Genomic DNA, 12935 nt, shown 5'->3' with positions numbered 1-12935 from the left:
TCCCTCACACCTCACTACCTGATAGTCTCCTACACTGGGGCATCGGGCCTTGGCAGGACCAAGGGCTTCTCCACCCATTGATGCCCAACAAGTCCATCCTCTGCTACATATGCAGCTGGAGCCAGGAGTTTGTCCATGTGTACTCTTTGGAAGGTAGTTTAGTCTCTGGGAGCTCTGGTTGGTAGGTATTGTTGTTCTTATGAGGTTGCAAACCCCTTCACCTCTTTCAATCTTTTCTCTAACTCCTCCACTGGGGACACTGTTCTCAGTTCAATGGTTTGCTGCTAGCATTCAGCTCTGTATTTGTTATGCTCTGGCAGAGCCTCTCAGGAGACAGGCTCTTGTCAGCACGCACTTCTTGGCATGAGCAGTATTGCCTGGATTTGGTGGCTGTGTGTATATGGGCTGGATCCCAAGGTGGGACATTCTCTGGATAGACTTTCCTTCAGTCTCTGCTCCAAATTTTGTCTCTGTATTTCCTCTATGAATATTTTTGTTCCCCCTTTTAAGAAGGACTGAAGCATTCCCACTTGGTCATCCTACTTCTTGAGTTTCATGGGGTCGGTGCATTGCATCTTGGGTAATCTGAGCTTTTGGGCTAATATCCACTTATCAGTGAGTGCATACCATGGGTGGGATTTTTGATGTTGTTTTTGTTTTGTTTTGTTTTTGTGACTGGGTTACCTCATTCAAGATAATATTTCCTAGTTCCATCTACTTGCCTGTGAATTTCATGAAGTCGTTGTTGTTAATAACTGAGTAGTAGTCCATTGTGTAAATGTACCATATTTTTTGTATCTAGTCCTCTGTTGAAGGAAATCTGGGTTCTTTCCAGCTTCTGGCTATTATAAATAAGTCTGCTATGAACACAGTGGAGCATGTGTCTGTTATATGTTGGCATATCATTTGGGTATATGCCCAGAAGTGGTATAGCTGGGTCCTCAGGTAGTACTATATCAAATTTTTTGAGGAACCTCCAGATTGATTTCCAGAGTGGTTGTACCAGCTTGCAATCTCACCAACAATGGAAAAGTGTTCCTTTTTCTCCACATCCTCGAGAGCATCTGTTGTTGCCTGAGTTTTTAATCTTAGCCATTCTGACTGGTGTAAGGTAGAATCTCAAGGTCGTTTTGAATTGCATTTTTCTGAGGACTAAGGATATTGAACATTTCTTTAGGTGTTTCTCAGCCATTCGATAATCCTCAGCTGAGAATTCTTTGTTTAATTTGTACACCATTTTTAATAGGGTTATTTGACTCTCTGGAATCTAACTTCTTGAGTTCTTTGTATATACTGGATATTAGCCCTGTATCAGATATAGGATTGGTAAACATCTTTTGCCAATCTGTTGGTTGCTGTTTTGTCCTAATGACAGTGTCCTTTGCCTTACAGAAGCTTTGCAGTTTTATGAGGTTTCATTTGTTGATTCTTGATCTTAGAGCATAAGTCATTGGTGTTCTGTTCAGGAAATTTTCCCCAGTGCCCATGTGTCCAGGTTCTTCCCCACTTTCTCTTCTATTAGTTTGAGTGTATCTGGTTTTATGTGGAGGTCCTTGATCCACTTGGACTTGAGCTTTGTACATGGTGATAAGAATGGGCCGATTTGCAGTCTTCTACATGCTGACCTCCAGTTGAACCAACACCATTTGTTGAAAGTGCTGTCTTTTTTCCACTGGATGGTTTTAGCTCCTTTGTCAAAGATCAAGTGATCATAGGTGTGTGGGTTCATTTCTAGGTCTTCAATTCTATTTCATTGATCTACCTGCCTGTCTCTGTACCAATACCATACCTTTTATCACTGTTTAAGGTCAGGGATGTTGATTCCCCCAAAAGTTCTTTTATGTTGAGGATAGTTTTTGCTATCCTGGGTTTTTTGTAATTCCAAATGAATTTGCAAATTGCTCCTTCTAACTCCATGAAGAATTGATCTGGAATTCTGATGGGGATTGCATTGAATCTGTAGATTACTTTTGGCAAAATGGCTATTTTTACTATATCAATCATGCCAATCCATGAGCATGGGAGATCTTTCCATGTTCTGAGATCTTCTTCAATTTCACTCTTCAGTGACTTGAAGTTCTTCTCACACAGATCTTTCACTTGCTTGGTTAGAGTCACACTGAGGTATTTTATGTTATTTGTAACTAGTGGGAAGGGTGTCATTTCCCTAATTTCTTCCTCAGACTGTTTATCCTTTGTGTAGGGAAAAGCTACTGATTTGTTTGAGTTAATTTTATACCAACCCACTTTGCTGAAGGTGTTTATCAGGCCAAGGAGTTCTCTGGTGGAATTTTTGGGGCCACTATACTATCATATCATCTGCAAATAGTGATATTTGTAGACCTCCCTTTGTTGTGTAATTGCTCTGGTTAGAACTTTGAGTGCTGTATTGAATAGGTAGGGTGAGAGTGGGCAGTCTTGTCTAGTCCTTGATTTTAGTGGGATTGCTTCAAGTTTCTCTCCATTTTTTTGATGTTGAACACTGGTTTGCTGTATATTGCTTTTATTAAGTTTAGCTATGGGCCTTGAATTACTGATCTTTCCGAGACTTTTATCATGAAGGGGTGTTGAACTTTGTCAAATGTTTTCTCAGCATCTAATGAGATGATCATGTGGGTTTTTTCTTTGAGTTTGTTTATATAGTGGACTACATTGATGGATTTCCATATATTGAATCATCCATGTTTCCTTGGGGTGAAGGCTACTTGATCATGATAGATGATAGCTTTGATGTGTTCTTGGATTTGCTTTGCAAGAATTTTATTGAGTACTTTTGCGTCGATATTCATAAGGGAAATTGGTCCGAAGTTCTCTTGCTTTGTTGGGTCTTTGTGTGGTTTAGGTATAAGAGTAATTGTGGTTTCATAGAAGGAATTCGGTAGTGCTCCATCTGTTTCAATTTTGTGGAATAGTTTGGATAGTATTGGTATAAGGTCTTCTATGAAGGTCTGATAGAATTCTGCACTGAACCCATCTGGACCTGGGCTCTTTTAGGTTGGGAGACCTTTAATGACTGCTTCTACCTCTTTAGGAGTTATGGGACTGTTTACATGGTTTATCTGTTCATGATTTACCTTTGGTACCTGGTATCTGTCTAGGAAATTGTCCATTTCCTCCAGATTTTCAAGTTTTGTTGAATATAGGCTTTTGTAGTAGGATCTGATGATGCTTTGAATTTCCTCAGATTCTGTTATTATGTCTCTCTTTTTATTTCTGATTTTGTTAATTTGGATACACTCTCTGTGCACTCTGGTTAGTCTGTCTAAGGGTTTGTCTATCTTATTGATCTACTCAATAGACCAGCTCCTGGTTTTGTTGATTCTTTGTATAGTCCTTTTTGTTTCTACTTGGTTGATTTCAGCCCTGAGTTTTATTATTTCCTGCCTTCTACTCCTCTTGGGTATATTTGCTTCTTTTTGTTCTAGAGCTTTTAGGTGTACTGTCAAGCTGCTAGTGTATGCTCTCTCCAGTTTCTTTTTGGAGGCACTCAGAACTATAAGTTTTCCTCTTAGCACTGCTTTCATTATGTTCCATAAGTTTGAGTATGTTGTACCTTCATTTTCATTAAATTCTAAGAAATCTTTCATTTCTCTCTTTATTTCTTCCTTGACCAAGTTATCATTGAATAGAGCATTGTTCAACTTTCATGTGTATGTGGGCTTTCTGCTGCTTTTGTTGTTATTGAAGACCACCAGCCTTAGTCTGTTGTGATCTGATAGGATGCATGGGATTATTTCAATCTTCTTGTATCTATTGACGCCTGTTTGTGACCGATTATATGGTCAGTTTTGGAGAAGGTACCATGAGGTTCTGAGAAGAAGATATATTCTTTTGTTTTAGGATGAAATGTTCTATAAATACTTGTTAAATCCATTTGGTTCATAACTTCTGTTAGTTTCTCTATGTCTCTGTTTAGTTCTGTTTACATGATCTGTCCATTGATGGATGTGGGGTCTTTAAGTCTCCCACTATTACTGTGTGAAGTGCAATGTGTGCTTTGAACTTTAGTAAAGTTTCTTTTATGAATGTAGGTGCCCTTGCACTTGGAGCAGAGATATTTAGGATTGAGAGTTCATCTGGTGGATTTTTACTTTGATGAATATGAAGTGTCCTTCCTTATCTTTTTTTGATAACTTTTTGTTGAAAGTTGATTTTATTCGATATTAGAATGGCTACTCCACCTTGTTTCTGTGGACCATTTGCTTGGAAAATTGTTTTCCAGCCTTTTGCTCTGAGGTAGTGTCTCTCTTTGTCACTGAGGTATGCAACAAAATGCTGGGTCCTCTTTCTTTTATACGGTCTGTTAAGTCTTTTTTTTTTAAAATTGGGGAATTGAGTCCGGTGATGTTGAGAGGTATTAGGGACCAATGATTATTGTTTTCTGTTATTTTTATTGTTAGAGGTGGAAATATGTTTGTGTGGCTATATCCTTTTGGGTTAGTTGCAAGGAGATTACTTTCTTGATCTTTCTAGGATATAGTTTCCTTCCTTGTTTTGGAGTTTTCCATCTATTATTCTCTGTAGGGACGGATTTGTGGAAAGCTTTAGTGTCAATTTTGTTTTGTCATGGAATACCTTGGTTTCCACATCTATTTTAATTGAGAGTTTTGCTGGACATAGTAGCATGGACTAGCATTTGTGTTCTCTGAGGGTCTATATGACATCTAGCTTTCACAGTCTCTGTTGAGAAGTCTGATGTAATTCTAATAGGTCTGCCTTTATATGTTATTTGACCTTTTTCCCTTACTGATTTTATATTCTTTTATTTTGTTTTGTTTTGTTTTGTACATTTGGTGTTTTGACTATTATGTGACGGGAGGAATTTTCTCTTCTGATTCAATCTATTTGAAGTTCTGTAGGCTTTTTGTATGTTCATGGGCATCTCTTTCTTTAGGTTAGGGAAGTTTTCTGCTATAATTTTGGTAAGACATTTACTGACCCTTTAAGTTGGGAGTCTTCACTCTCTTCTATACCTGTTATCCTTAGATTTGATCTTCTCAATGTGTCCTGGATTTCCTGGGTGTTCTAGGTTAGGAGCTTTTTGTGTTTTACATTTTCTTTGATGGTTGTGTCAATGTTTTCTATAGTATCTTCTGCCCCTAAGAGTCTCTCTTCTATCTCTTGTATTCTGTTGGTGATTCCTGTGTCTATGACTCCTTATTTCTTTCCTAGGTTTTCTATCTCCAGCGTTGTCTCCCTTTGTGCTTTCTTTATTTTTTCTATTTCCATTTTTAGATTCTGGATAGTTTTGTTCAATTCCTTCACCTGTTTGGTTGGGTTTTCCTGTAATTCTTTAAGGGATTTTTGTATTTACTCTTTAAGAGCTTCTACTTCTTTACCTGTATTGTCCTGTATTTCTTTAAGGGAGGTATTTATGTCCTTCTTAAAGTCCTCTATCATCATCATGAGATGTGATTTTTAAATCCAAATCTTGCTCTTCTGGTGTGTTTGGATATCCAGTATTTGCTTTGGTGGGAGAACTGGGCTCTGATGATGCCAAGTAGTCTTGCTTTCTGTTGCTTAGGTTGCTGTGCTTGCCTCTCACCATCTGGTTGTCTCTGGTGTTAGCTGGTCTTGCTGTCTCTGACAGTGGCTTAACACACACACACACACACACACACACACACACACACACACAATTTGAAAAATCATTTACTGTGTGAGTCATTTGTGAACTTTTGTTTGGTCTGCATCAAAATCAACCAAATTCTAAATCTCTCCTCTCTGTTCATATTCTATCCACCGTTTCTTAACAATAAAAATTGTGGTTCTTACCATACAATTACTGAAGGGAATATTTTCCTAGAACATTTGACTTCTTAGACTAGTAATCCAAAGTAGATATAGAATGTGAACCATGTGTGTAAGTTTAAATTTATTGGGCTAGAGAGACGGCTCAGAGGTTAAGAGCACTAACTGCTCTTCCAGAGGTCCTGAGTTCGAATCCCAGCAACCACATGGTGGCTCGCAACCATCTATAGTGGAATTTGATGCCCTCTTCTGGTGTGTTGGATGAGAGGGACAGTATACACATATATATAAAAATAAATAAGTCTTTTTTTAAAAAAGAAAACAAGATTTTAAAATTTAAATTTATTTATTTGATTGATTGTTTACTTACTTGCTAAGATAGCATCTGTCTAACCTTAGATGGCTTGGAATTTACTATGTAGACCAAAGCTGGTGTCAAACTTAGAACGATCCTTCTGTCTTTGCTTTCTAAGCTTTGCATGTACTGGCACTGACTAAATTTTCTAATAGCCATATTAGAAAAAGTACAAACAAGGAATTTTAATTTATGTTTTTTAACATAATATGTCCAAAATAACATTTTATAACATTTCAACATGGGATTGGTGTTAAATTATTAGTGCAGGATATGTGTGCATATGTAGACTTTGCAAGCATCATTTTCATCAGATCAGATCAACTCTTTCCCCAAAACATAGTCTTATTACTCACAGATGACTTATAAAAATATTAGAGAGAAACCTCAACCAGTAAAGCAGAGGGGGAAAGGAATAGAATAGCAACTCAGCCTCCTTCAGCCAGTCACCAGGAAAGCCCTCTGGCAGTTCTATGCAGATCCGTTAAGAAAACTTCTGGCATAAGTATTCAACACAAATGCTTCTGCTGAACCAGTAAGACTTCTAATGTCTCAGCAACTCCCTGGCAGGGCCTCTACAGATACTCAATTGTTAGCTGACTTCCTGATACCTCATGTTTTCCTCATTCTCACTATTTCCTCTGCTAAGAATGCCCTCTCGCTTTGCTCTACTACATAAATGCTTCCCATGCCAAACTCAAGCCCTGCTTCCTTCACAGAGCTTTCTCAATTCTACCCACGTGAATCTCCCCTCTCTCCCAATGCTTCTTACCTTTGTGGTGAGTGGCGATCATTTCTCTAAATTTCTTCTCACAAGCCTAGCTTCTTCAACAGAGCCTTGAAACAACTCTGCATCCAGGCTTGACTCAGAGAACAACTGTGTAATGGAATCAGGCTTTTCTCATTGGGCAATCATGACTTCTGGAAGCCTGTCCTCTTCAGCCAGGCTTACATGTAACTTCTATCTGTTCTTAAATTCTAGACCCTCCTGTGCTATGTTGTTGCCAGAAGCTAACATCAAAACAAACAAACAAACAAACAAAAAATAGATGGTCTGCCTGTGTTGAGGCTTTTTGTTCCTTACTTAAGTTCACATAAGACTAGGATATTTCAGGTTGTATCCAGTTGTTTAAATGAAAAGCAAACACCTCAGAGAAAACCTCTCAAATGCCCAGCTTTGTCAAAGAGCTATATTCTAAATCTACTTGTTTTAAAACCCAACCAAGTTATATAAATTAGTTTACTCTTGCCTATATCAATGCCATTATCAGCAAAATCAAGAGATCTAAAGTTGCAGTCCAGCTAATACATCTGTCTCTTCCTTCCTTCTCCTGGCCTCCCCGTCTTTCTTTAAACAGGTTATCATGATGGCCACCTTGTGATCCGCTGGTTCTGGGCTGCAGTGGAGCGCTTCAATAATGAGCAGAGATTGAGATTACTTCAGTTTGTGACAGGAACGTCGAGCGTTCCCTATGAAGGCTTTGCAGCTCTGCGGGGGAGCAATGGGCTTCGACGGTTCTGCATAGAGAAGTGGGGGAAGATTACATCTCTTCCCAGGTACCTGCCAACCTTCACGAACTCTGCAGAGGAAAGCATGCTTTGCTATTTGAGTCTTGAGACTTTTAAGATAGAATTTTTGCTTGTCACACAGTGTAATGTTATTTGCACTACTAAAGATGTAACTTAGACTGAGACTGTATTCTTAGTGAAGTGTTGGTGGTTGATCATAGTGAGCTGTAATGTCCAATGTGCCAATAACGGTGGACTGCCCAGTCCATCTAAAACTTAACTTGAGTGTTATTTAGGGATGTTGGAGGCAAGTCTATTACTATAAAAATGCTGGAAGTGCAAGGTAACCCCACCGAAGCAGAGCATACACCTTTAGCACATACTTAATACTTCATAGGAGAGTTAGACATTTCTGTATACATCATATTTTCCAGTGAGTTTTAAAATATGTGGAGATGGGATCATGTATTTTTAAATGGCTTTTAAAATATGTGGAGATGGCATCATTCCTGGGTCTCTACAGTGATTTCTACACAGTACTCTATTTAAAAACCTATTGTGTTATAAATTCACAAAAAGAAGGCACTTTAAACTTTCTACCCAATGAGTTTCAGTGCCAAGTCTTACATGATCCTTTTTATTGTGCTCTGGGTAGCATAATTTGTTCAATAAAATGAATCATTAAAATACTTCTGGACAGTCACTCTAGTAATAAATATTGCTTTGACAAACATAAGAAAATAGGAATTCTCTGGTTTTTGGATGAGAATGGCCCTCATAAATTTATCTGTTTGAATATTTGTTCCCTAGTTAGTGGAACTGTTTGGAAAGGATTAGGAGGTGTGGTCCTGTTGGAAGAAGTATTTGACATACTTCAATGGAGTAGGCTTGGCAGTTTTAAAAACCACACTGGACCCAGTTACACTCTCTGTCTCTGCCTGCTGCCTGCAGATCAGGATATAAAGCTCTGAGATCCTACTCCAATGCCCTACGTTTCTGCTTCCTACCATGATGTTCATGAACTAACCCTCTAAAATGGGGGAAAAACTCCCCAATTAAATGCTTTATCTTATGAGTTACTTTGATCATAGTGTTAACTGAATGGTACCAGACTCCTATTACCTTTTCCTATTTTCTAATTAGAAAAGATATATATTTGATACAGATCTATCTCAACATGGTCATTACTGTAGTAAATTCTTAGATAAGCTCATCTAAAGGAAGAGATAGTATTTTGGAGATAGTAATTGTTTTAGAGTTTTTAGTCCATGACTGATTAGTCCTGTTACTTTGGATCTATGATGGTATAGTATATCATGATGGAAAGTATAAGGAAAAAATCCATTTTTCTCATGACTGATATGGCATGGGATAGAAGAAGGGATAGAGAATGGAGAGAAGCAACGAGAGGAAAGAAAGAGAAATAGCCAAGGGTATGTTTGAGGAAGTGTCCCTAATAACTTTTCTCACTACACTCCACATCTTAAAGCTCTCATTGTTTCCCAATGGCAGCCCTGCTGAACTCAAGTCTTTAACACTTAGGCCTTTGGGGAATGTGCTATGTACAAACTATAGCAGCACCAAAATACCTTTGCTAAATTAGAAGTAAAAGATTTTGTGCTGGAGAGATGGCTTAGCAGTTAAGAGCAAGGCCTGTCTTTTCAGAAGTCCTGGGTTCTGGTCCCAGCAGCCACATGGTGGCTCACAACCATCTAAAATGTGATATGATACCCTTGGCATGAAAGTGTACATCCAGATAGAGTACTCATATATAATTAATTAATTAAATATACTTAATGAAGTCTAGTTTTCATCTAATTTTCCCAGATGTCTTGATTTCCTCAGGACAGATCATATGCTGTTGAATGTAATGTGAAAATCTGACCAAATGTCTGCTTACCCCGGATAGGAAACTGACAGCAGACCAAAGCAATGATACCAACAAAGTCCAGCTTTGTGAGCCAATGTATTTTATTGGAGATAGAGGCATATGAGCAAGAGGTTACTTACAGGAGCAGAAATGACTCCAACAGCTGCATCATCTAAAACCTACTCCAGAATGGTTCACCAAAGCTGGAATTGTGGAGTGCACAGCATGCATGCAGTTCAGTAGACTGAAAAGTGTCTGTTCTAGTCACTTCTGGGTATGTTGGCTGATCTGAGAACATCTCTTGGCAGCCCTTACTGTTCGTATGCCTCAGTCTCAGGGAGTTCCTGAAGCTTTTGAGTTGTATGCTTCCTGAGTTTTAAAGAGTTTCCCTGCAGGGATGAATGTACACTCTCCCTTTAGAATTTTAATTTTATTATTTAATTAAAATATTATTATAGCATTTCCCTCCTCCTTTTCTTTCTCCAAACCCCCATGGCGTTCCCCTCTCCCTCTCAAATTCATGGCTTTTTTCTTTTCCTTTTTTTTTTCTTTTCTTATCTTTTTTTTCTTTTTTTTTTTTTATGAAAATTGCCATTTATTTCCAAAGTTGCCAAAATCATCACCAAGGATTCACCAGGGGTGCCAAGGGAATGTGGCCAAACACTGGTTGGGGGTTGTCAGTTTAGAGGGAGGTGGAATGGGTGGGGGAACCCTAGCTGTCCCTCCCCCATCTAATGCCACAGAAAAGGGTCCTCCTCTGGCTGGCTTCCCTTCCCATCCCCATGTCCAGTTTTTCTCAAGGGGAGGTGAGCTGGGGACTTGGGAAGAGTTTGTAATGTGAGTGGGCCCCAGGGGGTGAAAGGCATTGGGGAGAGGACCCCTGCCCCATTTCACATGCACTCACAACACTGATCTCCCAGGGAGCAGAAATTGGGGAAGCCAGCTGAACCAGGCCTCCCTCCTACCCTGGATGGCTTTTATTCTTTGTTACTGTTAAATGTGCGCACTCGCGCGCGCACACACACACACACACACACACACACACACAGGGAGAGAGAGAGAGAGAAAGAGAGAGAGAGAGAGATCACATATATAGAAATATAACAAAAAAGGAAAAAAAAGAAATATAACTTCCTGAGTTCACTTAGTGTTGCTTGTGTGTGCATGATTTCAGGGCTGACCACTTGGTATTAGATAATCAATTAGAAGTCCCTGGAGAAGGCTAATGTTTTGTTTTGGAGAAAATTACTACACAACAATGAGTACTAGTAAATATTACCAATTGTTTAACAACAGTTGAAAGTAGTTCTTGGGCTTTCCTATACTAGTTCTAGCCATCAAGACAAAAGGTATTAGCTTCGTGGTTCCTCTGAGAGCTGAAAGACCCAAAAACATAAATTACCACATATCTAGCTTAATGATTTTGATAGTGAAGTTATTTGGAAACACTCTGGTTTTACTTTAGGAAAATATCATTCGGGTCAGCATTCAATAATAGCCTTCCCACATAAGTCTGTAGTATGAGGAGAAGGTGAGATACAAGACACCTCCTCATAAGAACTTAGAGTAGAGGGAAATGCAGACCAAAGATAAGTAATTACAACATAAGGGAAAATCAGAGAAATTCAAGTTGCTTAAAGCAATGTGATATGAGTGTGAGAATCAGAGTTTTAATCATGATTGAGCTCCTTGGAGAAAATGCTTCAAAGCAACTGGCATTTGGTGGACATTAAGGGATAGAGCAGACAGAAATTCTAGGCTGGGTGAGCAGTATGACGCAGTTCTGGATGGAGCAAACACCAGCATATGCTCAGAAAGAAGTATTGAGTCAACAGAGGACAAAATGTCCTGAGAAATGTCCAAGGATGAGATGGTTACTTTGACTAGTTGAGAACTTGAATCGCCTCTGAGAATTCAAAGATGTTTCTAAATAAAGTAACTGTGGTAGAAAGACCCACTCTAAATATACGTAGCATCGTTCCATGGATTGGGGCCTTGGATTAAATAAAGTGAACTGGGTGTGAGTGTTTATCTCTTCTACTTCCTGGCTGTGGATGTCGTATGGCTATCCATCTCACGTTACTACTGTCATGGCTCCCTTACCATGATAGACTGTACCTCCACAAAAGGAGTCTTCTGTAGTGTCTCTGCTTTATCCTTTAGGGAATGCCATTGCTTTTGTTACTAAGGAGACACAGATTAAATGCAATATACATATTTCCTCTAAGGTATATATTAATACTGTTAGCTCTTAGTGTACTATCTAATTATGTCAGCCAAATCCAATGGATTTTCTTTCTGCCTTTCTAAACACCAAGAAAATCATTGTAATCATTGTCCTGCTCAATTCTCTGTTTTTATCTAAAATATTTTATAGTAACTAAAATAAAATAGTTGTTATCTTTTTTGAAGTGATCTAGGTCTTCCTGATACCTAAGTATCTCAGAGCTCTGCTAATATCTATTTGTTTTCATATTTTCTCCAAATCAAGCCCTTAAGCCTACAGTAAGACATTCTACTGTCTTGTGAAGGCACTTGTGGCTTAAAGAGGAGGACAGGCAGAAGCACAGGGTTAAGGAAGGAGCTGTTGCCAAAAGCAGGATTGAATGCTGGACAAACACCAACACCATCCTCAGATTCTCCCTCAGCAGAAAACCCCACCTTCCTTCTTCTTTCAACCCTCTTTGTTTATCTCCCAAAGAAACTGTACCATCTTAAATCCTGAGGCCACACGCTATCCTGACACTCTAGTTTGTCAGAGCAAAGGTATAGGTTTCCCCAAAGGACCTTGTAATTCTAACACTAACATCCCAAATATAATTCTGAGTGTTTAGTTTTATTCTATGGGATGTTGTTGTTATGGTTGTTGTTGTTGTTGTTGTTGTTGTTGTGTTGTTCTGATTTATTTTGTTTTGTTTTAACTTGGTGTCTTTTTCTGTGCTAGTTGATGTATAAACATAACTTCAACATACCACTCACCCAACTGGGAGGAAAAGGCATAGCATTAACTTCCAGATGTACCAATACACTTTTTCCTGCTTTGTCAAAAGACCAGAATCAAGTTTTCATAGGAAGAAAGAGCCCCTGGCAGGAAACGATACCAAGAATCTGTGTGGCTTCTGCTGAATTATCCACACAGGTGTTTCTTACACTGTGTATTATCCTTATAAGAAGAAAGACAAAGCTAATTTAGGACAGATACTGGCAAAGATGCACTACCAAAATGAAACCCATCCTGAGCAAGGCTACATGGATGACAATGACGTGAACACTCTCCCAGGCTTGGGGAAGGAGTGTCACAGGCTCAGGGGTTCTTGGGGCATGCAAACTTCAGTTGATGTGTGTTCCACCTGTGTAGAAGAGTTAAACTTGTTTCCACAACACACCTGGCATGGAGAACGGGATCTCAGGATTACAAAGCACCACTCTCTCTTCCAAGTAGATACTTGT

At 38.9% G+C, this 12935-nt stretch overlaps 1 protein-coding gene across 3 annotated transcripts in view; it reads left to right on the top strand.

Annotated features, from left to right (window-relative positions):
• The window catches only part of Hecw1 (HECT, C2 and WW domain containing E3 ubiquitin protein ligase 1), a 367055-nt gene that overhangs the window by 351754 nt on the left and 2366 nt on the right, over positions 1-12935 (top strand). For all 3 annotated transcript variants that reach the window (XM_032884399.1, XM_032884397.1, XM_032884396.1), the window contains one exon: positions 7465-7663. In XM_032884399.1, coding sequence (XP_032740290.1) covers positions 7465-7663 — 199 coding nt within the window. The remainder of the gene's footprint in view (positions 1-7464; positions 7664-12935) is intronic.

The sequence above is a fragment of the Rattus rattus genome, chromosome 14 (genome assembly GCF_011064425.1).
Source record: "Rattus rattus isolate New Zealand chromosome 14, Rrattus_CSIRO_v1, whole genome shotgun sequence".
Classification (NCBI taxonomy): domain Eukaryota; kingdom Metazoa; phylum Chordata; class Mammalia; order Rodentia; family Muridae; genus Rattus; species Rattus rattus.
Note: the sequence above shows the minus strand (reverse complement) of the source record. Positions and strands in the feature narration are given on the sequence as shown.